Source organism: Podarcis erhardii (assembly GCF_964252035.2).
Source record: "Podarcis erhardii genome assembly, chromosome: 1".
Classification (NCBI taxonomy): domain Eukaryota; kingdom Metazoa; phylum Chordata; class Lepidosauria; order Squamata; family Lacertidae; genus Podarcis; species Podarcis erhardii.
In genome coordinates this window covers 22,817,738-22,845,415 of record NC_138497.1, presented here as the reverse complement: position 1 = coordinate 22,845,415, position 27,678 = coordinate 22,817,738, and the positions used below count along the sequence as shown (strand labels likewise).

The 27,678-nt window shown below is 45.3% G+C and overlaps 1 protein-coding gene across 1 annotated transcript in view; it reads right to left on the bottom strand.

Moving 5' to 3' along the window:
• Nucleotides 1-27,678, bottom strand: part of LGMN (legumain) — a 33,119-nt gene extending 5,441 nt beyond the window's left edge. The window contains exons 1-10 of the mRNA XM_081863863.1: nt 27,516-27,678; nt 13,976-14,145; nt 10,833-10,930; nt 10,205-10,286; nt 8,645-8,730; nt 8,454-8,529; nt 7,963-8,025; nt 5,418-5,484; nt 4,283-4,401; nt 1,957-2,046 (exon numbers count right to left, since the gene is read on the bottom strand). Of these exons, the coding sequence (XP_081719989.1) occupies nt 1,957-2,046; nt 4,283-4,401; nt 5,418-5,484; nt 7,963-8,025; nt 8,454-8,529; nt 8,645-8,730; nt 10,205-10,286; nt 10,833-10,930; nt 13,976-14,113 (819 nt within the window). The 5' untranslated portion in view covers nt 14,114-14,145; nt 27,516-27,678. The remainder of the gene's footprint in view (nt 1-1,956; nt 2,047-4,282; nt 4,402-5,417; nt 5,485-7,962; nt 8,026-8,453; nt 8,530-8,644; nt 8,731-10,204; nt 10,287-10,832; nt 10,931-13,975; nt 14,146-27,515) is intronic.

The window sequence follows — 27,678 nt, the reverse complement described above, 5'->3', positions numbered from 1 at the left end:
CATTTTTGGGAAGCAGCACGGCTTTCAAAAGCTTGCAATTGCCTGAAAATCTGGAGGGGACTGGTCCTCTCTGTCAATTGGTTTGTTCTTCCAGCAGCCCCTGAGACAAGATGGGCAAGTTTCCTAAGGCTACCTGGCAGACTGAAAGCAAGGATCTGAGCTAGGTCCTCTGGCATCTGTCTCTAGGCACTGTTAACGCACCCAATAAAACACCTCGAGTGGAGAGGCCGTGGAGGAATTAAGCTGCGCTTCAAGAGCACCAGTGATTTTATAAGCAAGTGATTTACAGAGGCCTGAATGTACAAACTGTATCCAAAGTATCCATACTTGGCGATACACTGGGAGCCAGAGTGGCGCAATGGTTAAGAAGTGTTGGACTAGGATCTGGGAGACTCAGGTTTGAATCCCTATTCTGTCATGAAGCTCACTGGGTGACCTCGGGCCTAGTCTCTTAGCCTAACCTACCTCACAGGGTTGTTGTGAGGAGGAAAATCATGTGAGATCCTTGGAAGATAAAGGTGGGATATAACCGTAACAAACGGTAATAATACTCAAGAGTAGACCTATTTGCCTCATGACACTACAATTCCCAAGAGTTCTCTGGAAAGAGGGATTTGACTGTTAAACTGTAGCTGTGAGAGGAATGAAGGTTTCCTACCAGCTCTCAGGAGCCTTAAACTACATTTCCCAGGATTCTTTGGGGCTTAAGTTGGATGAGACCCTGAGAAGCTACCTTATACCAGGTTAAACTGCTTTGTCATCTAGCCCACTATTGTCTGCCTACTCTGACTGGCAGAAGCTCTACAGGGTCCCAGGGCATGTGTTACCCAGGGAGATGCCAGGGACTGAATCTGGGACCTATTGCATGCAAAACGTATGTGCTTTACCACAGGGATATAGGACCCTTCTGCAATTTGAAATTGGCTGAAAACACGGAGGGCTGGGGAAACCAGGAGTCGTCTCAGCTCTGGAAGGAGAGCATGTTGCAAAACTGGAGGGACAAGGGGGAAAGAGGAAGCAGCCATGCCCTGGATGGTTGGTCTTGCAGCATTAAGACACAGGTTGACTGCTGAAGCAGGGCAGGGTTGGGCCTTTAAGCTTCCCGAGTAGGAATTGCGCCTGGGGCCTTTAGCAAACTACTGAGCTCCTTGAGAGGATGAACAGAGGACAAGTGTAAGGAACAAATTGCACAACACAAGCCCTCTAAAGTAGGGTTGCTGTAGGATGGAACAGTACAGAGTGCTGGATTAGGAAATCCTGGGTTTAAATCCTTGCTCAGTTGTGAAGTACACCAGGAGACCTTGGGCAATCACTTTACCTACTTCACCAGGCTGTTATGTTAACGGGGGGGGGGGGGGAATGGAGGGAAGGAAGGAAGGAACCATGTACGCAACTACCTGCCCCCAACTCTTGGGAGTAGGGTAAGGAAAGTAAGAAATAAAGGTTCTGTTCCCCCATTTGTTTCCGCTTTTTCCAGTTTCAAGATTTAGGATGCAGACTGGAAGGTCCGGTTCAAAATAGCTATGATTTGGCGTACAGTCATACCTTGGGTTACAGGCGCTTCAGGTTGTGTTTTTTCAGGTTACGGACCGGCGAAACCCGGAAGTACCGGAACAGGTTACTTCCGGGTTTCGGCGGTTGCACATGTGCAGAAGTGCCTAATCGCAACCCGCGCAGTCGTGCCGCTGCAGGTTGCAAATGTGCGTCCTGCACGGATCATGTTCGCAACCCAAGCATCCACTGTATTGTTAAGAGTGCTTGACTGGAAGCTGGGAGACCTACTTGGCAATGAAACTCACCGAGCGACCTGAGGCTGGATGCTGTCTCTCAGCCTAACCTACCTCACAGGGGTGGTTGTAGTATTACAGACAAAACCACACAAGGGTAAGAAATACAAAGTAAACATTGGTGCAAAACACACTGTCTGCAATTGCCCATTTGAGACCAAACACTCACCAAGTTTCCATACTGCATCACATGGCTGGTGTTTGTATGCTTCTTTACCAACAGAAACTGCTTGTGCAGAGTTTCTTTCTTCAAATCCTCCTGCAGACCCGCCCCCCCCCCCAAAAAGGCATAGAGAGAAAAAGAAAGAAAAGTTGCACATGATTCAGCTATTTACATACCAACGCAATTGAAAAGGTTTTACTTCCCTTTTGGGAAAGAGGGGAGCTAAAATAAGAGAGATGACAACGAAGCAATTGCTGACCAAGTTCCTAATGTGATTGTGCAACCAGAAAACTTGAAACGGTACTTCAACAGACCTCCCATCTTGAATCATTAGTTCTTGGGCAAAACACCCATCGTGATTCAGTCATTCTTAGTCAGTTAGGAAGTCTGCAGTGACTGACTGGGCATCGAGAACTATGGAACAAATAGTACTATAGATTTATTCAGTCTGCAAGTTTGAATGCCATTTGATTGTATTTTTGTTCAACAGTTTGTGATGCTTTCATGACAGGTTTGTGGAAATAGTTCTTTTTTCAAATTTATACATTTCACTGATTTTACAATCATTTTTACATTTGAAAACCTGACTTCCTTCCCCCACTCCTTAAATTTATTTTTAACATTTTCTACATATCCAAATTAACTTAATTTGTTCATTTATTCCTCTTCTTTAAATATATACTGTTACGAAACTGCGGATTATTATAATAACCCTGCCAATGTTTTTATCTGTTTGGTTTATGGAAATAGTTCTAATAATAGTAATAGTTTTAATAAATACAAGATATCTGTGCCCTTTTCAGACATTTGCAGCCTTTATCTGCCCTGCAGTTAGCTAGAAACACAACAGTCCACAATGACAATGCATACAACCTCTTGTTGAATCTTGTATTTGTTGGACTGCTGTCCTTTGCATAAATCCTCCCACCAATAGTTATCTTAGGCCAGTGGTGTCCAAACTTTTTTCAAAGAGAGGCCAGATTTGATGAAGTGAAGGGCTGTGGGGGCCGACCAAAGTTTATGACCTTTTTTTTAGGAGTGAAGTTGTTGAGCTTAAACTGACCAGTGGGCCGGATTAGGCCCCCAAAATGGACTTTGGACATGCCTGTCAGGCCATCTTAGCCCTTTCCCCAGCACACCTGCTATCTGAAGAGCAGAGGGTACCAACTCGGGGGAGAGGGGAAAGACTTCTTAACTTAGAGCAAGTGACTCTTGAATTTGTCTGTTTATCATCTATTGGTGTTGGGATATTGAGAAATGCAAAGGAGCCATCATTAAACCCTGGCACCTCTGAAGATTCCCAGGAGAGCACTGTGATGTTAACATATGAGAGTGCTGGAGGTGAAATAGTTAAACAAGTTACCCAATCAGAACCCAGGGGGGTGGAGTCAGTGGGACTATAAAACCAGCTCTGGGAGGGGCGAAGGGAGGAGTTCGTTGGGAGCTGGGTGGTTGGTTGGAGTGGGAGTGAATTAGGATAGAGTCTGTGGGTAGGTTGAGTTAGTGTAGCGAAATAAGCTGAGTCAGGAACAGTTAGGAGCCAGGAAGACAAGTAAATATCTGAGAGGTGGTTTAGTGAGTGAGAGCAGGTAGCGGAAGTTATAGGTCTGGATAGGCACCCCATATTGTAATTGACCGATACCGTTTATGAAACCACACGCTTGTTAAACTGCAATAAATAAACAGAAGTTTATGTTCCAATTTAACCCTGACTGGACTCAGTATTGTACCAGGTAGGGCCTGGCTGGTGGTAGCAAGAAATAAAGTGGTGGCACAGGGATCAATAGACGGGTGAAATGTCCGGGAACCCTGTGTGATCGCCACAAGCACCACCAACATCATGGGTGGTGTTGCCCCCAGAGGCTGAGGCAGCAAATTTAAGCTTGCACAGGTGTCGAAAGCTTGTGGCTTGTAGACTCAAGATAACGTCATCACTTCTAGGTGACATCTACAACGCCCAGGCCTTTAGACACTGCTAAATCGTCTGTGCAGGATGCAAGCATGTGGATCTAGAGATGCACCTCTTGTGAGTCAGTTCCCTGCTTGAAACAGGAGGTCGCTACTATTAAGCAGCAAGCCACCTTCCTACTTAGATGTGGCTGGTAATACTGGGGTGCACAATGGAAAGCCTGTACTATACATGTATCAACTCAGCTTAGAGAACACACTCCCGAGAATACATTGGTTTTAGTTCTCCTACTCTAAAAGGGCCCAGTGTGGCTCTTGGTGGTAAACAAAACTGCACTAAATAAAGCATTTAAAAAACAAAACAAAACAAGAGCCATAATGTCAGATGAAAGAAAAAGCAAGTTACTGGATCTTGGGGACTCACCACATCGGAATCTTCCATCCAATTGACACTGTACCAGTCACCAAGGTAGGTTTGCCTCTTGTCATCAAAATAACACGCGTAAGACGATTCGCTAGGATTAGCAGCAGTCGTGGCATAAACTGCAAGGCAAGTGGAGGGGGCACTATTTACTTGCTTCCCCACAGCTGACACACGGCTGCCGTATGCGCTTGTCTGAGTGGCCTTATCTAAACCCAGCTGAAATTAAGAACTTTGGTTTTAAGCTGTTTTTAGACACATTTGCTCCAATCCAGAGCTCTGCGCACATTCAAAAGCCTTCCCCTAAAAGCGACAAAGAATGAATGGGAAAACTTCCACACATATAGCTCCACACATGGAACTATGCAGCCCTTCAGAGGGATGCCAATTATGTGTCAGCTGGAAGGGTTGGCGAGCAAAGCAGCGACTGGATAGAGGAAAAGTAAAAGCTCTCAATATTTAAACTCCCATCCTCAAGGCCTCCATGTTGTTCTGCTACAACCTCCATAATCCCCACTGGAGTCTCATCTGACCACCCAAGGTTGGTGTAGATCGGTGCAGTGAACTTCCAGACCCCTCCAAGCTTCCCAGATGGCAGAGCCACTGCAGTCAAGCCAAGCCTAACCTGTGCTACACCCAATGTCATTCATAGGAAGTCAGGTGTGGGGCAGGCAAGGACCTGACTCCGCTGAAAGGCTTTCCAGGCCCCAGCAATCAACTGCAAAGCCCTGTGATCTGCTGACTGTCAGCTGATCTCGTGAAGCCCCTTGCAAAGCACTCCAGAAGACCTCACAACTGCAAGACTAAAGGATCAGCAGAGCACCTTGACAGGTGCTTTGCAGGCTGTTCAGTTAACGGTATAGTCTTGATTTCAAACCCTGCAGGCTAAAAAGGGGTCACCTGACATGACTGTGATGACAGACAACTGACAGCTAGACGGTTCTAGCCGCATGCTGTATTTGGCAAACAAGAGGGTGGGAGGAGATCCAATTTCCCACCCCTGGTGTAGATAAGACTTAAAAACCATATTTAACCCAAAGTGCAATAATGCTTTCATGTTTTCAATACCTCCCAATGAAGACGTTTTGAGTACAATCAGATGATTGGTCTCAGTCCAGAACGCTGACTGTTCACTTACCATTGATATCATGAGGTAGATTTTTCATCATTGATCCAGATTCACATGCTTCAATGTAAAACACCATCTGCAATTTATGTTAAGAAATAGTGAGGCACACTTCTAGATGTTTGGGTAAAGATCTGGTACCTGCTTTTTCTCCCAAGTATCCTTTCCCTTACCCATAAGCTCACTGACCCACGCTCCATCTCCATCAAATAGCGAAGATACTCTTTAATATTTGATTTGTAGATTATTACTACCCACCATGCCTCTAGACTAGAGGGGGAGGGAAACTGGCTTATTGTGTGTGCAAACCATACCAAGGTAATTAAATCTCAACTACTATCTGAAACCAGCCAGCTTCATCAAACACAGCTTGTTGCAACAGTTAACCATAGTTAGTTGAATGCAACACTAAGCAGTAGTTAATCTAACTTAGAAGCTTCCAGTCTTCTAGCAAGCACTCACTAACCTTATCCACATAACGCTATTCAGAAATTAGCATCACATGCAAACTGGCCCTACTTGTAAGACTTGCAGAAACCCACTTTCACTGAATTGTCCTACGTTCAACCCTGGGTTTCTCTAGCATCCTTTCTTGCCGTTATGAATAGCTGTGCTCATAACAGGTATAAAAAAAGGCGCCACCTTCTTCAACTCCACATTTACCAGAATTTGTTGGAGCTTATACTCATATTCTCATATTCACTCAGAAGACGCACCTACCAAGTTCAACAGAGCTTACTTCCAGTTAATCAAGCAGAATTAAAATAATACTGCCTTAAAAAAACAAGTGTTTATTTTCACATTACCCTCCAGAGCAGAATGCATAGAAACCGGCTGAACATTATACACAAACTAGATACTCTGAAGGTAGGATGCGCCACAAAATGTTGGGTGGGGTTGTACCATTCCATCCCAGGTCAGGGTCTCTCTGCTGACCTGCCCAGTCTCACAACTGGGTGGAAGGAGGAACAGAATGAAGTAGTGGGAAGAGGGAAAGATACATGGAAATCAAAGCCTGTAGAAAGAACTATTTCCTTTTCTGGAGAGGCCACTTCCTGGTTCACATAGGTTATTTCCTTTAGGGTGTTTTCCCACCTTAAGGTGTTTTTGAGAACCTGCAAACTTTCGGGTTAACCCACGTTGACTGATACTTCTCTTTCCAGCTCTGTAAGCTCAGAAAATTTGAACTGAGAAAGAGAAAGAGGACACTTCCCATTCCAGTTTCAGAACTGTATTACTCCAGGTATGCCAAGGAAAGATTCTCTCAATATGCAAGAAAAAGGTGAAAAAGTCCAATAGGTTTTTATTTTTTAAAAAAAGGAGAGGGGGAAAGATTAATCATGCCACCTTTCCACATACAGTGGTGCCCTGCAAGACGAATGCCTCGCTAAACGAAAAACCCAAAAGACGAAAGGGTTTTCCAATTTTTAGTGGCTTCGCAAGACGAATTTCCCTATGGGCTTGCTTCGCAAGACGAAAGCCCATAGGGAAATCTCCCGGGACAGCGGGGAAGCGCAGTGCGCCTTCTCCTCTGTTCCCAGACCTGTCCTGAAGGCTTGCGGTGGGAGGTCCGGGAACAGAGGAGAAGGCGCACAGCACTTCTCCTCTGTTCCCGGGGCTTGCGGTGGGAGGAGGGTTTTCCCTCCCCACCGCCAACATTCAGAACAGCATTCTGAATGTTGGCGGTGGGGAGGAAAGCCCTCCTCCCACCGCAAGCCTTCAGGACAGGTCCGGGAACAGAGGGGAAGGCGCACAGCGCTTCTCCTCTGTTCCCGGACCTGTCTTGAAGACTTGCGGTGGGAGGAAGGTTTTCCTCCCCACCGCCAACATTCAGAAGGCTGTTCTGAAGGCTGGCGGTGGGAAGAAAAGCCCTTCTCCACCGCCAGCCTTCAGAAGAGTTCCCCGCAGGGCTCTCCAAGCTGCGGATAGCAGCCTGCTGCCCCTATCCGCAGCTTGGAGAGCCCTGCGGGGAAGTCCTGCAGGGCTCCCCAAGCTGCAGATGTCTGCCCCGCGCGAGGGGCGTTCTGCTTCAGAGCGCCCCTCGCGCAGGGCAGCAGGCTGCTATCCGCAACCTAGGCAGCCCTGCAGGAACTCTTCTGAAGGCTGGCGGTGGGAGAAGGGCTTTTCTTCCCGCCAGCCTTCAGAAGGCTGTTCTGAAGGCTGGCGGTGGGGAGAAAAGTCCTTCTCCCACCGCCAGCCTTCAGAAGAGGTCCGGGGACAGACTGTCCCTGGACCTGGTCTGAAGGCGGTCTCCCTAGGAACGCATTAATTTTCAATGCATTCCTATGGGAAACCGTGCTTCACAAGACGAAAAACTCGCAAGAAGAAAAAACTTGCGGAACGAATTAATTTTGTCTTGCGAGGCACCACTGTACTTCTGTGTTATTGAGTTTAGGACTCTACTACAACATCCTTTCCAGTAACAATTAGCATTTAGAGCGGAAGAGTTCACAAAGCTGAGTCCTATGCAATTATAATGGCTGCTACTCTTAAAATTAAATAAATAAATAAATAAATAAATAAATAAATAAATAAATGTGGAAAATAGTCATTTTACCTTCTGGTATTTTTTGTGATGATACATATATGAAATGGTCTTGTTCAATTCTTCTACGTGAAGCTGTAAAACAAGGAGGTACCTGATCATATCCCACTGCTGTCCACTAAAGTAATAAGAAACACATCTAGCATACCATCAGGCATATGAAGCACTCCAAGTAAGTTATCAGTGATCTTTACAATAACCTTGCAAGGTGGGCTTGTATTGTCACCATTCCCATATTAACCGAAGGAGGCAGGGAAGGCCAAGAATTCAGCCCCTGCTCTACTGAAAACACTCACTGAGTGTCCTGTCAATGCATTCTCATGGCTGTTATATATTACCCAAAGTCCCAAAACAGCTCCTTTTCTAGCCTTCAATGAGTGAGAGAGAAGTCTGATACAATATACTGATACAATGCAGCCAAACTGTAGCTTGAGAAAACAAGTGTTTCTAGGCTTGCGAACTAAATCAGTGCTACTTAAGACAGGGAAAAAATTATTACGTACATCATCAGATGGAAAAGCCAGAAGTCCCGGGGCGCCATGATCAGTGAAATAGACAAATATGTGATCCCGAGGGCCACTGCAGAGAGAGAAAACCTTCTTAATTTCCAATCTTTTACTTAAATTCCAACTTGGTGTTAAAACTATATTGATGAAGAAATGACGGCATTCCCTTCTCATGTCTTTCCGATTACCTTCGTAGTACTTTTCCCGATCCTTTATTCTTCACTGCTTCAGCATCACCTCTGAGCACAGCAAGGAAGTTTGCTGGTGTAACATCCTACAGGTTGGAAAGAGATTTGAAGCTGAAATGCAGCCAGCAACATTCCTTTTAAAATAAAAAAATAAAAAGTTGACTTCTGTGTGTTGGCTCCTATCCAGCAGAACTATGGCTTTCAAAGAGTGCTCTGGGGAACCCTGCGTATACAGTGGTGCCCCGCAAGACGAATGCCTCGCAAGACGGAAAACCCACTAGACGAAAGGGTTTTCCGTTTTGGAGGCGCTTCGCTAAACGAATTTCTCTATGGGGTTGCTTCGCAAGACGAAAAAATCTTGCGAGTTCCCGCGGTTTCCCCCCCGCTTTTTTCCGCCCTTTCCCTAAGCGCTAAGCCGCTTATCAGCTGTTCCGCGGATAAGCCGCTTCTCAGCTGATCGCTAAAAGCCGCTAGACCGCTAATAGCGCTAATCCGCTAAGCTGTCAACGGGCTTGCTTCGCAAGACGAAAAAACCGCTAGACGAAGAGAATTGCGGAACGGATTAATTTCGTCTTGCGAGGCACCACTGTATAAAAAAAAAAAGCTTGCCAGCAACACACATCCACAGAAACCTGGCTCTCAGTTCATGTGGGGAGACGGACGGAGAGTGTTGGGATTTTGAATACGTGCAGCTTCACACAGAGTTGGCCGACAGCCAAGGCAATGTGAAGGAGTAAAATCTGCCTGGTGATACAGAGGCATGGAGACAGCTCCATGATTGGTCAAGCTCTCACGGGAATAATGATTTATGTGTTAGTCAGAGAGAGGAGTTAGGAGGTTTGAGAGTTGCGAGTCGGAGGAGAAAGCTAGTTAAAGATCTGTGTTCTGTTCTGTTCCTGTAAATAGTCGACTGTATATAATAAACACCTATAAGTACAAGTTACTGGTTCCTGCTTCGTCCATCCTGCCTGCCCGTGAACTCTGTGTATACTCTGCTAGGTCTGGCTAAGGTCCTGCAACAAGTCAGGAAGATGTCCATCTTACCCCCTAAACCTACTATACATGCTACTAGGATGCTTCAAAAGCATTCTGAGTAAATTGATGGGGGTGGGAAATTAAGGATATACAGATAGCTAAACTTAATACAAGTGAGGTTGAGATAACCGAGTATCCCCAACAGACTTGGAAAGCCAATGGTGAATTATGAATTGATCTCTATGCCCATCAGCTGCAGAACAAAGAACCAATTGCCTGGAAGACTTCCAAGACTTCAGGCTGCAATTCAAGGAGGGGGTGATCTGCCATGCAGGAGGGGGTTTGCATGCAGTGGATTTTGTGCTAGTGGACCGACAGCGTGCTTACAATTAACTAGTCTTGCTTCACTTGAAATATGTGGTTTACATTTAAATTGAAGCAAAGTCGCTAGGTTCTGGACAAAAGCATCCGAACTCAAGTGGCCCACTCTTCAGGTGGGTTAATAAAATCCTATTTCTTCAGGAAACTTGATATTCAAAGCTAGCAATGTTCCTAGGTTACCAAGTGAATAAATCTAGTTCCTACCTCTTTTACATAGTCTTTTGGTGTTCCTTTGTACACATCTGTACCATTGGGCCTGTTGATGATGATGCCTTTGGTTGGATTCCTGAAGTGAGGAAGTGGACAGGAAATATTAAAAGTGGCAAAAAGTGAAGTCATTTCTTTTCAAAGTTAAAAAAAGAGAAAACCTCTACAACATGCAGTAATGGGCTATTCATGTCGAGACAGAGACGCAGCTGGGTCCACCAGCTGAAGCTGATGGAAGGCATTCCTTGCCACCAAACTGTGCTTCATACCATCAATCCAGGATCAAGGATATCCCTCTTTCTGTGGAAAACAGGAGACTAAACACTTGAGAAGTGTAGCAGCTGGCCCCCTTCTAACCATGAGTGAAGTCTGCCATTCTGTGAGATGCTTTTGTTAGGTCTTGTGACAAAACACTAGATTCATATACAGCAGGGGTAGGGAACCTGTAGCCTTGCAGATGTTGTCGAACTACAACTCCCACCAACTCCTTGGGCCTTCAGGCCATGCACGCCGGGAGTTATACTTCAGCAACAAATGAACTACAGGCCACAGGTCTCCCACTTCCGATACGCAGCAACAGCCCTGCACAGAAAGTTCACTTTCCTGCCAAAATTCTGATACTTACTGCTCATTGAAGGCAATGTCGTCATACATCATCACAACGATTTGTTCATCTGGAATGCCATTCCGGTGCACAATTTGATAAGCATGGCAGGCATCAGCCTGAAAAGACACAGGGCAGTTTTATTTACTGGGTGATTTTTAAATGTGTTATGGGAAACAGAAAAGTTGTAGCACTTGTCACTGGCCTCCAGTGAAAGTATCTCTTTTCATGCAAAGAAATCTCCAGTTAAACCTGGGACAATCCACCCCAAAGCCCTCTTTCATCACAACGCCAATAGGTTTATAAACCAAGCCAACCTGTCGCACATTCAACTTTTGCGTAACCGCTTATATATGTGCGGCGTCAGGAAATAAATCAAAAATTTAAACAGTGAAAAGGCACAGAAAGGGCAAAAATGGAGAGAAAAGAACAGGGAAAATGCTAGCAATCCCAGAAGCCTTTGCAACTGCAATCCCATGAATTTTTGAAAGAGGATTATTTTGAGATGGCACCTAAACGCAAGGCATCATCATCTTCCTTGGGTGCTGAGAAACCCAAGAAGCAGCAAGTGGTTTAGAGGGTGTTTGCAGGCTTTTAAAGATGGTGTTCCCCCACTATATGTGATTTCACATATACGCGTAGTACCCAGGAATGTAACACTCATGTAAGTGGGGAGTCACTTGTAGTTAAAATGAGGCAACGGAAAAACAGAGGCAGGTGTTGGCACACTCAAGGGAACCACAAGATATGCAAAAATAGGGGGAAACTCTAAGAGGGTCCCCCCCACCTTAATGTGGACAGAGATATTCTGTGACTACAGAATATGTAATGTTTGCTGTTGGGAAAACCTGGGGTGGAGAAAAGCCAAGCAGCTATAAAATAAAAGCTGGTTAGAGAAACTCAGCATGCCACAATCAAAGGCCCTGTCCATTTGATAACTTGATATTCTCACAAAAATCACTGCATTGCGGTAAATCCAAATAGGAATGGGGGGAAGGGGAAAAACTATGAACAGTGATGCTTTTACACTACTTGAACAGGAAGATATTGAAAAAAATAGATAAGCAATCTGTACAGAAAGGGTGGCAAATTGTGCCCCTTCCCCAAATGCTGTTGGACTTAATCACCTGCAATGTGAGCAAGGGCTGATGGGAGTTGTAGTCCAACCTCTGAGGCACACCAGGCCCCTCACCCCTGCTATGCAGAAACAAGTCCTGCGTCATGTAGGCTTGCATATATGCCAAGAGAACAACTCTCATGACTTCAGCACGTTCTCACTGCAGGACGCCATCTAGCGCCTGCAAAGGCCTTTTTATTTCCTTACCCCTTTCTCCAAGACAGCCAAACACAGATGTTTTAAGTTTCATAATACCACTTTAAGAAATCACTTTCAAAATACTTCAAGCGTTAAGTAAACATTGAAGTCTTTTGCAAAAACCCACCACAATGTTTACCAACAACCTGTTTAAACTAGCAGAGATTCCTCCACACACAACCCACCCCCCCAGGCAAGGCAAGACTGGATTCAGATTTAGCCATGGTTAGAGTAGACCTACAGAAACCAATGAGACTTAACAAATTTAAGTCACGTTGATGTCAGGGGGTCTGCTCTAACTACAAGTCTAATTCAATGACATATGGCCAAGTCAGGTAAGTGGATATAGAATCCCAGCCTGAATTTCTACAAAAAGGAGCTGGGCCATGAAAGGCAAGAGACCACAGTTGGGCTGAGGGTCTCTTTTATGATCTGTTTTTGCATCCTTTCCTACAAACGCTGCCATCCAAATCTGCAGCTTTCGTCTTAATGAAGACTTGCACACTTCTGCACTGAAGCTCAACCGTAAGACTGCCTAGGAGCATAGGGACCACAAGTTAAGAAACCCTACCCTGGGAAATTCAAACCTGGAACAAATCAAAGTTACTTAATTGTGCAAGAACCTACATCAGAGACACAGGCTACTATTATAAGAAGTCTGTGACAAGCTTTCCTCACGTGTCTGAATTTCAGTTCATAGTCCTTGCCTAAAGAATTTAGACTTCCTCCTCCTCCCACACAGTGTTGTTCGATCCTCTACCTCTAACCACAACTGCCTCTCCCTGACCTGCTTCCAATTGAGGTTAGAGAGCTGAGTAGGGATTGCACAAGCTTTCCCACGTAGCTCTGTTTGTGCCAGCCTACTTCTGCACTATAGATGGGGAGGGAAGAAGTGTGCTAGACCTAAATGTCCGTGCAGACCTTTCAGGCTTGCAGGATTACGATGGCACAGAGAACCACAGCCGCCTACCAACACCACTTCAATAGAAAGAGTCCCCAGAATGCTAGGGTAAGCTTTTCGGACTGCAATATTTAGCAGATTAATCAGCTAGTTTAACAAGATGGCAAGTAAACCGCCCGGTGACTTAATCCCAGTCACTCTTATACTCAGCTCATGTGATGAATGTCCACACTTGAGGATTGCGCCATCGTTATGTGCTGACTTGCAAGTGTAAATATGACCTAGACACAATCTTCAAAATCACCAGACCACTCTTCCCCAGTAGACTCTAGTGACCCTACTTCTGCCTAGAGATGGGGAACCTGCAGCTTCCCCTTTTCTTGCTGGGACTCCAACTCCCATCAGCCCCAGCCAACGTGGCCAATAGTCAGGGATGATGGAGGCTGAAGTCAAAATATTTTTGGAGGGCTCCAGCAAAGGTAGGGAATTGTATCTGGCCAATGGACTGGATCCCTGATCTCCCACACCCTTCATGGGCCAGGTGTCACAGACGGGCAGAGCCACCCACCTGTCAACCACACAATCTCACAGTAACATCAGGTGACCCATTTTTGCTTACATACACAATTAGCTGATTGTGTTAGCAAAGTCTGGTGCTAGCAGGACTTTCTAGGTGCCACCGATCAGAAGCACCTGCAAACCCCCTATGGCCCAGGTACATCTTTACACACCTCACATCTGACATCATCTATGACATCAGGTGTAAGGGAAGTAGGCGTGGTTTGGCCAAAATGACCTGGTGGTCCAAGTGCGAAAGCCGGCAGGCCAGAGGTTCACCACCTGTGTGCTATGTAAGAGAAACCAACTGGTGTTCATGCATGCAAGAGCCAGGATAGAGAACTCAACTCTGTTCAATGCAACAACTCCCTTTGTCCAGCCAACTCTTACCTGGTGTCTGTAGTTATACCAGGAATTGGAACCAGCGACAATGACAACCCAATGCTTGCCTCCATCCTCAGGGTCCTCCAGGGGAAAGGTGCTGATTCCTAGGACAAAGCTGAGCACTACCGCTATCTTCAAAGCCATGCTCTTTCTTCCTTCTTCACGAAGTACAGGAACTATGGGACACAAATAAAATGTCAGACTGGGGGAGGAGTGAGGGAGAAGAGCCACAATCCGTGGATGTCCTTTAAATTTTATTGTGCAGAGCCAGTTTTAAGAGACTATAGTTCAAAGTCCAGAGGAAGTGGGACACTGGATGTTCTTTCTGGTGTAGGTAAAAACAGAGGCAGTTTGAGTTCTTACTGGGGCTAGTGTGGTAAGGTAACACAGTTTAAAGAAGGCTTGCTCACAATTAAGACCCACCCAAGAATTTCCAAGTAAACATGCACTGGGTTGTAAAACCACTCTTGCCAGCAGTTAAAACCAGCAGGAGACAGACTTCCTAGAATTTGGTGTAATTGCATTTCTTTGACCTTTGACCTGATGGAGGAAATGGATGGTTCTGTCTGCCTCAGAATTAAGAAAAAGCAGAAGAGAAATGGCACTGCAGATCTTTTAGCAACCAACGCAACAACACTGGTACAGATCATGGCTCTGCGCCTGCCAACACATCCCTCAAGACAATGTCTAGCAGAGGAAGCAAATCTGCAACTTCCTTTTCAAGGCAGGGGAAATGAGGACACACAAATCCAAGATATGGCAGGGAATCCGAACAAGACTTGTTCTCACATATTGTTCACCACATTGTGGCAAATAAAAGTGAATCTGATGCTGCCAATCTAGGAAGGTAGTGCAATAAGGATCACGTGTCACAAGATTAGGGGGACATTCATCTAAGTTCTACTCAAAGTAGGCCCACTGAAATGAAATTAGGCACCATTTGCAATATAAATTTAAAGCAGTATCATTACTACTTTTAAACCGTCAGGGCTTACCCTCAAAGAATCCTAGGAAGTGTAGTTAAGAGTGCTGAGAGATGTTAGGCAAACTCCTATTTCCTTCACAGAGCTACAGTCCCAGAGTGGTTTAACAGTCAGTCCCTCTTCCCTGGGAATTGCAGCTCTGCAAGGGAAATAGGGGTCTCGTGACAATTCTCAGCGCCCTTAACTGCAGTTCCCAAGATGATTTGGGGGAAGTTATGTTCAAAGTGAATGCATTAAATGTACAATGCAGATAAGGGTCTTAGTCATCCTTATTGATTTCTAAATAGGACTAGCATTAGATACCACCATTAGTGATTGCAGCAAGATAATGATATTAAGTAGATGCTTCATGGTGGCACTGCGCGGGGGGGGGGGTACTTTTCTGTGATGGCCCCAAATTGTAGCACTCCCTCTGCATTGTGGTACGTATGTTTGGCCGCTGCAAGCTTTTAATTTTTTAAAAATCATTTATTTCAGTCTGTCTTCTTATAAATAAGTCTTACAGTGTTAGAGAGCCATTTTAAAGGCGAATAGCTTTTCTATTCATTCAGGATATTTTGTCACTTTTATTTCCTGTAACTGGCCTATGTTTCTGAAGTAGCTGATTCCGCAAGGTTTTTCCTGTATTTTTAAAGCTGACTTGTTTGAGTTACATCCCAAAATATGCCCTATAAATGATTTTAGAAATAAATTAAATGCTCTGGGAGCATAAGCTCCATAAGGAACAGAAAATTCAAGAGTGTGGATTCACGATTCCCATGTAGGTCTAGATGCCATCATCCAGTTTTCCCGATTCTGAGCTGCAAGGCCTCCCCCAGCAGGCTCACCCGTTCTAAATGAAATGGCCTGTGAATCTACGTACACCCTCTTCTTCACACTCTCCCTGTGCTGCTGGTTCTGTCATCCAGTGGCAGTACTTCTTTCAGATCTTTTAGGTAACCAGTGCCATCGTTGATTTGCCTAACAAGGAAACCCTTAATTGTTGCAAGGGATTCTGGGATGCTCATGTCTGTGGTTAGCTGCTATCCAGTCCTCCTGTGTGAGTGTGTCTAGCCACCCCCATCCTAGAAACAGAACGTGCCCTGGAATGCATCGAGACACCCACTCACAGCTTCTTCACATTGAACAGGAAGATCAATAGCAGCAGGCAAGCTGTCTTCCATGAAAATTAGTCTGGTGCAACCGAGTGAGGAACCCCCAGGGTAAGAACACCACATTGCCCAATTCCTCTTCAATTGTCTTTATCCCTTGTTGGAATAATTGACAGTGGACAACATAATTATCACAATTTAGTTATACAAACACTGTTATAGAAGTAGGGCAGCTCCAAGCTAGAGGAGGAAGGGTGTGTCTTCCCAAAGATGCAATCATACTCACGCTCATTGAGAGAGCGACTCACTGGGACTTGCATCTGAATAAAGCCTGTGTAGGATGGGCAAAAGTGACGCGGGTGGTGCTGTGGGTTAAACCACAGAGCCTAGGACTTGCCGATCAGAAGGTCGGCGGTCCGAACCCTCGCGACGGGTTGCTCGTTCCCAGCTCCTGCCAACCTAGCAGTTCGAAAGCACGTCAAAGTGCAAGTAAATAGGTACTGCTCCGGCGGGAAGGTAAACGGCGTTTCTGTGCGCTGCTCTGGTTCGCCAGAAGCGGCTTAGTCATGCTGGCCACATGACCCGGAAGCTGTACGCTGGCTCCCTCGGCCAGTAAAGCAAGATGAGCGCCGCAACCCCAGAGTCAGCCACGACTGGACCTAATGGTCAGGGGTCCCTTTACCTTTAGGATGGGCAAAGACAATGGTCTGTGGTGAGCATGGAAGGAGACAGGAGCATGGGCCTCTAGGATGATGTGCAGCCTGGCAGGAAACTCTTAGCTCCTTAATCTGAGCTTAGTGAGCATGTTCACGTAGCCCAATGGACAAGGTGGCCACCCAGTGGCCTAGTAGGACCTAGGAATCCTTGCCCATCACCACAGCGTGCAGCTAGGATAAGAATATAGCCAGGCACTGCCTAGTTAGCATTGCTTCCTCCTTCCCTTTGTGAGCAGTTGGTGGTACAAAGGGGAAAGAGGGTCTTTTCTGGTGTGTGGAGAGGCCTGAGGAGTCTCTGGGACTCAATGGCTTATCATTCTGACGAAGACAAAAGACGACGGCGGGCAAACTCACCAGGCACACACACCCTGTTATGCTACAAGGAAGCCTGCCCTGAAGTTTACTTCAGTTCAGTACAGTCACTTATTTATATTTAGGCAGACCATTAATAGTACTTTTGGCACAGGTTTCTCTTTTTAATATTTAAAGACACTTAGAGTCTATCTGGAGCCAATTAGATCCAACAGATAAATAGCATCAGTTCCATTACTTTACAATAATAGTTCAATAGTGGCTGGGGAAACCCAGCCAGAAGGGTGGGGTATAAATAATTTATTATTTTTTATTATTATTATAATTATAAAAAATTATTGTAATACTTAAACATTTATATAGTGCCTTAAAGCACTTCACATGTAGCTTCTAGTTATACTGTAATCCTTACAACAACCCTGTGGAGTAAAACCAGTGTTGTGCCCCATTTTGTGGATGGAGGACAGAGAGAGTCGCTTCCTTAAGGCCACCTATTGTGTTCACAGTAGGTGAGTAATTAAAACCAGGAACTTCCTAGTCCATAGTTTAGGCCCCATGTGTACTATAGATTTAAGAATCATAGAATTGAAGAGTTGAAGGGAGCCCAAGGGTCATCTAGTCCAACCCCCTGCAATGCAGAAATCTCAAAGAAAGCATCCATGGCAGATGACCATCCAAGCTCTGCTTAAAAACCTCCAAGGAAGCAGAGTCCACAACCTCCAGAGGGAGACTGTTCCGCTGCTGAACAGCTCTTCCTGTCAGAAAGTGTTTCCTGATATTTAGCCAGAATCTCCTTTCTTGTAACCTGAATCCACTGGTTCGAGTCCTACCCTCCGGAGGAGAAAACAAGCTTGCTCCATCTTCCATGTGACAGCCCTTGAGATATTTGAAGATGGATATCATATCTCCTCTTATCCAAGCTAAACAAACCCAACACTTTCAACCTTGTTCTTCATAAGCCTTGGTTTCCAGACCCTTGATCATCTTGCCTGCCCTCTTCTGCACAAGTTTGAGCTGCAGTATGATACCACTTTAAACATTAATCACTTCCCCCCAAAGAATCCTGGGAACTGTAGCTTGTAAAGGGTGCTGAGAGTTGTTAGGCAACCCCCTGTTCCCCTCACAACTCTCAGCACCCTTAAACTATCATTCCCTGGATTCTTTGGTGGAAGCCATGAGAGTTTGAAGTGGTATGATACTGCTTTAAAAGTGTAGCACATATGAGGCCATTACCAAACAACAGTTCTCCCAATAACTTGCTACTGCTCATGATATGAAAGTACAGATACTAGGACGTGTTAAACTCTGTGTGGGCACTCGCATGTGTGCAAATGTATGGGGGGGGACATGGGCGTAGCCAGAATTTATGTTAGGAGGGGCAGGCTTTTGTTAGGGGGGCAGAACCTCAGTTTTTTATTGATTTAGGGGCAGCAACTTCCCCCCCAGCTACACCCATGGGGGTGGGGGAAGAAGCCACACAACACAGCTAGAACTGTTAAGAAGTGTTATCTGTTTAAGCTGGTTGGCCTGGATACACAATTAATGCTTATAATAAATTACCTCAGCCAAGTCACGTTATGCCTGAATCATCAGAAAAGAATCACAACAGGAAGAAAAGGTCAATTTGGCTAAAGTTTACGTAAGATCTTTTACCTCCTTTTTAAGGATTACACAATCTGAACGAAGAAAGGTGATAAGAAATCCAAGGACATTAACCACATGATGTCGTCCCCCACCTCATTTGGAATAAGAAGTAGAAGTAGACTTCTTGAAGTGTTCCTAAGCTCCCACTTCTTTTTGGAGGGAGCAGAAACAACTGAATAACAGTCATATCCCTCTGTCCCCTTTACAGTGGTGCCTCACAAGACAAAATTAATCCGTTCCGCGAGTCTCTTCGTCTAGCGGTTTTTTCGTCTTGCGAAGCAAGCCCATTGATGGCTTAGCGGATTAGCGCTATTAGCGGCTTAGCGGATAAGCGGTTTAGCGGCTTAGAAAAAGGGGGGGGAGGGGAAAAAACCCGCAGGAACTCGCAAGACATTTTCGTCTTGCAAAGCAAGCCCATAGGAAATTCGTTTTGCGAAGCACCTCCAAAACGGAAAACCCTTTCGTCTAGCGGGTTTTCCGTCTTGCGGGGCACCACTGTATTTCCCATTCCTGGCCTCTACTGGGCTATGAAGACTGGGAAGTGCCATCTCCACAGTTGCCAAACCACCAAGAGGAGAAGATGGCAACCAGGAGTTTGTGGCTTGATTACCAAAGCTAGCCAAAAATTGCCCCATTTAAAAAAAAAGTATTTTGCAGTAGCAAAAAGAGCTGAGCAGTTCTTTGGACTTGGTCCTTGTTTTCAGCCAGCATATAGGAATGTGCACAACTGTTAGAAGCAGTGAACACACTATCAAGTAGTTAATAATTTTCCTTCTGTCTACAAATCTTTTGCACCTGGGTCATTTCAGCAAAGGAGATCAATACAAGGCTGTGGTGCAGCCTTTGCCAACCTCCAGAGGTCTGTGATGACAACTCCCATGAGCCCAAGGCAGTACGGTGGTAGTCCAAAATATCTTGTTATTTAGGCAAAGGCTGCTGTTTGCATTTTGAGTTGTTCTTATGCGGGAAAACTTCCTGCATAGCCATTTCCTTCCTCCCCCCGTCCCCCGTCTTATAACAAAATATGAAGAGGTCGACGCTATTTAGCAGTCCGAAAGTGCTAACACAGGGACAGCCAACCTAATGCACTCAAGGTTTTGTTGGACAACAATGCCTATCATTCCTGATCAATTGCCATAAAGGCTGGGCCTAATGGGAGTTGGAGTGCAACAACATCTGGAGGTTGTCTACCCTCAGCCTAACGTTTGCTCAGCCTAACTCTCCCTTTTTGTAGCAGTGGGGAGTGATTTTCTGCAGGGCTGGGGAATGTGTGAGAATTAAGAAAGCACTTTTCCCCCCCTCATCTTATCAGTGTGTGGGGGGGGGACACCCCATTTTTCACTTTCATCTCAACCTAATTATACCATACCCATGAGTAAATGTTCGTTTTCTCCTTTCTGTGCAATATGGTGGTAACCCAGTTCTTAGACTGGGACAACTTATCTGATAGCAATGAGGTCAGATTTGAAACGAAGACTAAACTAACCATCCTGTAATGTGGGCACAACTGGTGATAACAGCGACATTATCAGATCCCAGACTTGATCAGAGAACAGCAGCAAAACTAAGCACCTGGCAAATTTTAAATAGAAATCACCAAAAGCCAATCACCTTTGGTTTGAATTCCATTGTCTTTCCTTGATAAAGTACAACAGAATTTCAATCAAACATATGGAATGTTAAACATTGCCAAAAAGAAATTTCACTAAAGTTCGCCTCCCCCCTTCTTTTTCATATATCTTTTTTTTAAAAAACCACACACACCAAGATCAGTTGGTTCTGACGAAGCCTCCTGATAAATATTTTATTAAGATAGTATAGGCCATTTTTATTTATTTCACATATGTAGTAGCCCGGCCAGTCTCCCATGCATGGTGTTAAACTGTAATAGAATATACAAGTTACAAGAAAGGATATTCAGACTAAACTTTCGACAAAACAATCAGACAGTAAGAGCTGTTCCACAGTGGAACAGACTCCCACGAGAGGTGATGGGACTCTCCTTCCTTGGGAGGTTTTTAAGCAAAGATTGGATGGTCATCTGTCATGGATGCTTTAGCTGAGATTCCTGCATTGCATGGAGTTGTACTAGATGACCCTTGGGTCCCTTCCAACTCTAGGATTCTATGATAATACACCACAGTGTAACAATATTTGGAATCAATGTTAAAAATAAATAAATCGCAAAATGAATTTTGAAGTATTTTTTAAAAGAATATTAAGGTTGGTTTCCTTCATTCTAAATATTACAGTAATGTTTTCTGCACTGCCACTGGAGAAGCCTCTGTGGGTGTCATGGAAGGATTGTATTCTTCAGGCACACACTCAGCCCACACAAGGGGCTGGCTAGGCCTGTTGAACCATGGGAGGCAACTGCATGTTACTGAAGGTTCACCCTACAACAAACAACCGGCACTCCCTTTTGATCATAACAACCAAACAGCCCTGCCACATCAGACCAAAAGCCAATCTAGTCCAACACCCTGTTTCCCACAGTAGACACAGTCAGGGGCTCGTCTGCGAAGCCATAGACTTCACAGGGAAAGGTTTGCATTAGATAACAAGCTGTGTTTGGGGGGGATGATTGCTTTGTCACCTTTCATCTCAACCAAGCTTCCCCTTCATACAGCTTCAGAACTATACAAATACTAGAAAAGGATACCACTTTACTCGTGTTGAAACTCCTGAACGGCAGGACAAAATAATGCTTCTTACACCACTACATGCTACACCCTTGGTTAAGCGATTTACAAGAGGAGCCAGTTCAGCCAAGTAATTGACAAATGTCGTCACAAACACACAGCCTTCCAAAGCCAGCCTTATGTTTCAGGGTGTGCGCTAACCTCACCGCAACTCAGTTTCACGCACACCTCTGAGGAGTAGCAGAGGGAGACTCGGAGATAGTGTCTATATTAAGTTCTGCACCACTTGCATGTTGCAGGACAATTTGTTACATCATTAATTAAAAGAAAGATGGGGAACCTGTGATCCTCCAAATGTTACTGGATTTCCAGCATGGCTGGAGGTTGCGTTAGGTAATATGTTTGAATGTTGAATGTGTAAGTGTATGACTAGAGCCATGGTTCCCAACGTGGGGCACACGCCCCACAGGGGGGCATTTTAATTTTTAAGGGGGGCAATTTGGAAGCTTGTTTAGACCAAGTTAATGGCCTTTCTACATGTGAATAGGAGTTCACTTTTTGAATAATAAGAATTATATGTCACGGGGGGGGGGGGGGAATCAGGATTTTAGAGAAGCTTAGGTGGGGCATGCCCCCCAAAAAGGTTGGGAACCACTGGTCTAGAGACAATGGATAGAACAAACACTGTTAGCTGTACTGCTGGATAAGTGTTTAATGGTTATTGTATTTGCATTTGTTTAAAAAACCTATACAATTTTGGGGGTTTTTTCGAAGTGTGGAGAACGGTACTGCTTAACAAAAATCAAAATTGCCTCACCGAACTGGAATAAAGTCCATCTAGTCTCCCTCAATGACTAGCGAAATTTCCCAGCAGGGACCAGGCACAATGTTAATAACTATTTCGGTTGTTTGTCTTCAGCAGCCAATAATATGTCTGCACAAAGGGGAAATACCCAGCCTGTAAACAAAAAGTTCCATTTTGTCATCATGACTGATGGCTTTTGACAAATTTATAAAAAAACAGGTTACCGGATGGCTGGTTTGTGGGAAAGTAATTCCTTATGAATTCTCTCAACACAAGGCAGAATTACCGTATTTTCCCCTCTATAACACGCAGATTTTTTCTCCTAAAAAGGAAGGGGAAATGTCTGTGCGTGTTATAGAGCGAATGTGTGGTCCCTGGAGCCAAAAAATCAGGCAAAAATCAAATCGCGGCACTGCACGCTGCACGGAGAAGCGAAACCTGAAAAGAGGAAGCGGCTGCTTTCCTGCATTCTGCCTCAGGGTCTTACTGCCCACCCTCCTCTGTTTCCTTGCTGTGTTTGCTGAAAGGGAACAAAGAGCAGGGGGAGGGGGAGGGGGAGGGGGAGGGAGAGAGAGAGAGAGAGAGATGGCTGGCTTGGGTGGGGGGAAACTTTTGCCTTTCTTTCCTCCCTCCCGTTAAATCCCTCTCCTGCATTCTTAGCCAGCTGCTTCTCTGCACACCCCTCTCATGTCCCTTCTTTCTTTTTCCTTCGCTCCCCACTTAAAATGTGGTTACAAAGCATGGATCCACATGATCTTTGCATTGGGTCACCCCAAATTCACCATCAGATCACATAGCATGTCCATGGCTACAGCCTGCCCCCCCCAAATCACGCACCCACTGTTGCCTGGGGCTGCAATGGTGCAAAAATGTGGTTACAAAGCATGGATCCACAGGGATTCTCAGGATCTTTGCATTGGGTCACCCCAAATTCACCATCAGATCACATAGCATGTCCATGGCTACAGCCTGCACCAAAAAAATCACGCACCCACTGTTGCCTGGGGCTGCAATGGTGCAAAAACGTGGTTACAAAGCATGGATCCACAGGGATTCTCAGGATCTTTGCATTGGGTCACCCCAAATTCACCATCAGATCGCATAGCATGTCCATGGCTACAGCCTGCACCCAAAAAATCACGCACCCACTGTTGCCTGGGGCTGCAATGGTGCAAAAGGATCCACAGGAATTCTCAGGATTTTTGCATTGGGTCACCCCAAATTCACCATCAGATCACATGTCTGTGGCCACAGCATGAAGCCCAAAAATGATACATCCACTGTTTCATTCAGAATGTTTTTTCCCTTGTTTTCCTCCTCTAAAAACGATGTGCGTGTTATGGTCAGGTGCGTGTTATAGAGCGAAAAATACGGTAGTTCCTGCTTTAGACTTCCCTGAACCTACTGGCAGTTTCACTAGGACCCATGGCATCGACAGTTCAAGCGCACCAACTGCACCAGTACAAAGTGTTAAAAATTGTGGGTCTCTAATACATGGATGAGCATAGGGGGGATGAGCGATTGGTAGCAGCTGCAAGCAGGAGATTTTGAGTGGCAATTGGGCGGGTGACTGATGCCTGCGGCAAGGGCTGCTTGCGATTGGCTGTTGCTGCAGCAATCTGGCGGTCGAGGTGTGCGATTGGCAGCAGGCGGTCAGGTGTTTTTTGGCAACCCCCCCATAGGCGCCGACTCCATGAGGCCTGAGGGGGCCCGAGCCCCCTCAAAAATTCGTTTGGGGGGGCTCAGCCCCCCCAATAATTTAAGAAAATTATTACCGTAAATTTCGCTCTATAACACGCAGATTTTTTCTCCTAAAAAGTAAGGGGAAATGTCTGTGCGTGTTATTGAGCGAATGTGTGGTCCCTGGAGCTGACTCCGGAGCGCAGGGGCAAAAATAGGCAAAAATCAGGCAAAAATAAGATCGGGCGGAGGGAAGGCGGAAGCTGCTGCTTTCCTGCATTCTGCCTCAGGGTCTTACTGCCCACCTGCTTCTGTTGCTGCGTTTGCTCAAACTCAACAAAGAGCAGGGAATCCCCTGCCCTCCTGGCAAGCAGAGGGTTAAGGAAAGGATCGAGTCCTTCCTTCTAATTCTTTCCTAGTCACACTGCGTGCAGGCTCCAGCCCACCACCTCCTCCTCTCCGTGCTCTAGGGACTCGCAGGTGGGAGAAAGAGAGAGAGGGCTGGCTTGGGGGGACCGGGACTTTTGCCTTCCTTTCCTCCCCCCCACCCCGTTAAACTCCTTCCCTGCATTCTTAGCCAGCTGCTTCTCCGCACACCCCTCTTGTGCTTCTTGTCCCTTCTGTGTTTTTCCTTCCCTCCCCATTTAAAACGTGGTGACAAAGCACGGATCCACATGGATCCTCAGGATTTTTGCATTGGGTCACCCCAAATTCACCATCAGATCACATTACATGTCCATGGCTACAGTCTGTACCAAAAAAATCACGCACCCACTGTTGCCTGGAGCTGCAATGGTGCAAAAACGTGGTGACAAAGCACGGATCCACATGGATCCTCAGGATTTTTGCATTGGCTCACCCCAAATTCACCATCAGATCACATAGCATGTTCATGGCTACATCTTGCACCAAAAAAATCACGCACCCACCGTTGCCTAGGGTCACAATGGTGCAAAAACGTGGTGACAAAGCACGGATCCACATGGATCCTCAGGATTTTTGCATTGGGTCACCCCAAATTCACCATCAGATCACATTACATGTCCATGGCTACATCTTGCACCCAAAAAATCACGCACCCACTGTTGCCTAGGGTCACAGTGGTGCAAAAACGTGGTTAGAAAGCACGGATCCACATGGATCCTCAGGATTTTTGCATTGGGTCACCCCAAATTCACCATCAGATCACATAGCATGTCCATGGCTACATCTTGCACCAAAAAAATCACGCACCCACTGTTGCCTAGGGTCACAGTGGTGCAAAAACGTGGTTACAAAGCATGGATCCACATGGATCCTCAGGATTTTTGCATTGGGCTACTCCAAACTCACTGTCAGATATTAAAAATCTTTATAAAATAGAGAATTAAATACATACAGAATGTTAAATTTTCAGTTTTGAAATATTAGTACTAGTTCAGTACTGTATTTCTATATTACTATAGTACTGTAATTGTTATTTTCAAATACTTAAATATTTTTAGGGTGTAAGACCCAATTAAAGCCCGTTATTTACATACAGTATTACAGTATTTACATACAGTATTAGGCATACTGTATTAACTTTATTAACTGTATTAAAGCATTAACTTTGAGATATTATTTTTATTTAATGAACCCTCAGCCTTATTCAAAGTAAGCTTAAATTAGCTATTTCACTTATTAATCAAAGTGCTATTACTGTGCGACAGCAATATTTTATGTTTTATTCTTTTAATGATAGTTTAGGATTTATTTAAATATCATTTCAGTCTTTTCAGAGCTATATATTCACTGCTCTGTAATAGTCTATAAGCATAATTGTTACTGTAAATTAAATTAGCTTTTTACGAAAATACCGTGCGTGTTTATGTTTTGTTTCTTTTTTCAAAGCCAAAAAGTGTTTCAGGCTTGTCGAGTTTCCCGGAGTGTGGAGTTATAGAGAGTCGAGTTTTCGGGGTTCTAATGTTGATCATATGACTCTAAAATACTTTTAAAAAACTTTAAAACTCACTAATTTTCATCTAAAATTTAGAAAACTTCCCGGGGCAGGACCCCGGTATGGCCCCCCCCCCAATATTTTTTATAAGTCGGCGCCCCTGAACCCCCCCAAAAAAGCTTAACAACTCTGGGCAATCTCCCCCCATTTCCTTAATTTGGAGTCCCCCAAAATAGGGGTCTTATACAAGGGAAAATACGGTATACATTACAAGTTCTTCACTGCCTATTATTGGTTCCTGTTTGCAAACAACTTTCAAAAGCAAGCCTACAGCTAAATATTTACACTTGTGGAATTTTAAATTTATCTCTGTAAACTCTCTTATCACCTATTGCAAAAGGTACGAAGCTGAATACCAAACCAACTCCTCCCCCACTCAGGACTCAACATGACTAGGGTTACAATAGCAGAGAAACATGACTGAGTTCCAGGAAAAGGCATTACCTAAAGTCCTCCCACATCTTAAAATGCAAATAGCATGGCTGGTTGGAAAAGATATACAACCAACTGCCTCACCCCAAAGCACACAGAGGGGTGTAATCAGAGTTCCTCCAGGGTGCTATTCTGCTAAGTTTCACTCAGAACTCACCAAATGAGATTAATGGACCTAACTTAGAATCCTAGAATTGTAATAGCTGTCAACTTTCAGATTTGAAAATAAGGGATCAGAGGCCTCAAAAATAAGGGATCAGCGTAGATATCCAACAATCCAGGATAGCAGTGGGAAATGGCGCTGGAATAAGGGAATTTCCTGCAAAAAAGGGAAGGTTGACAGCTATGAGAATTGTAGAGTTGGAAGGAACCTCGAGGGTCATCTAATCCAGCATTGCAGGAAGATGCAGGCAGCCTCTATGGGGAACTGAACCCACGACCTTGGAGTTATCAAGCACCGCACTCTAGCCATGGTCAGATCACTTCCTGGTGCAACTGGACTTTTAATGTTTAACAGCCTATTGCATTTTAATATTCTGTTGGAAGCCGACCAGTGTGGCTAGGGAAACCCAGCCAGATGGGCGGAGTATAAATAATAAATTATTATTATAATCGGGAGTTAACTAATTTCAGTGGGGTTCCTCTGAGCAAAACATTACCAAAAACTTGTTGCTCAGTTGGACTTACGAGTACAAAACTGTAATGCAAGTGATTTGTGTGGGGGGGTTTTTTTGGGGGGAGGAGTATATGCACGAGAGCCTCAATCCACGGAAACAAATGGGTTCCAGAGCGCCTGAGTAGGATCAGGTTGTGCATACCTACAGAAATCCAATATAACCCCCAACAACCTGGGGATGATGCATTGATGTGTGTGGGCTGGGGGTGTGCGCACGTGACCCGCATTGGTAGAAACTCCTGCTGTGCATGTTGTCATTATTATTATTCTGGATTAAATTTGTGCTCCGCCCTTTGATGCGTAGATCTCAGGGCGGTGCACAACAGGAAAACCACAAGGTTGTTGCAGCCACCGCAAAAGGCGAAGCGGCTGGCGGGCTTCGGGCAAGAGGAGAGACCACCTCGACCTCCGGCAAAGCAAAGCGACGACCCTTGTGGTCTCGCTGACTCGCCCCCTCCATTCGCCCCCTCGCCCCCCACAACTGGCAACCCAGATTTAAGGGGAGGGGGGCGCATAACGCCTCTATACATTGCTACATATACGCGCGCGCACCGTTAAGACTTAGGCCCCGGGCCCCGACCTCTTACCAAAAGCTGGAAGGAGAGGGCGGGTCGTCGTCGTCGGTGCTGCTGCTGCTGCCACCCGCTTTCTCGCGCCCACCCCGCGCTCTGCAAACACAGGAAACCGAAGCCCGGCGGTGGCGGCGACGGCGGCAGCGGCTGAGGTTCGTGCGGCTGCGGGAGACACTTA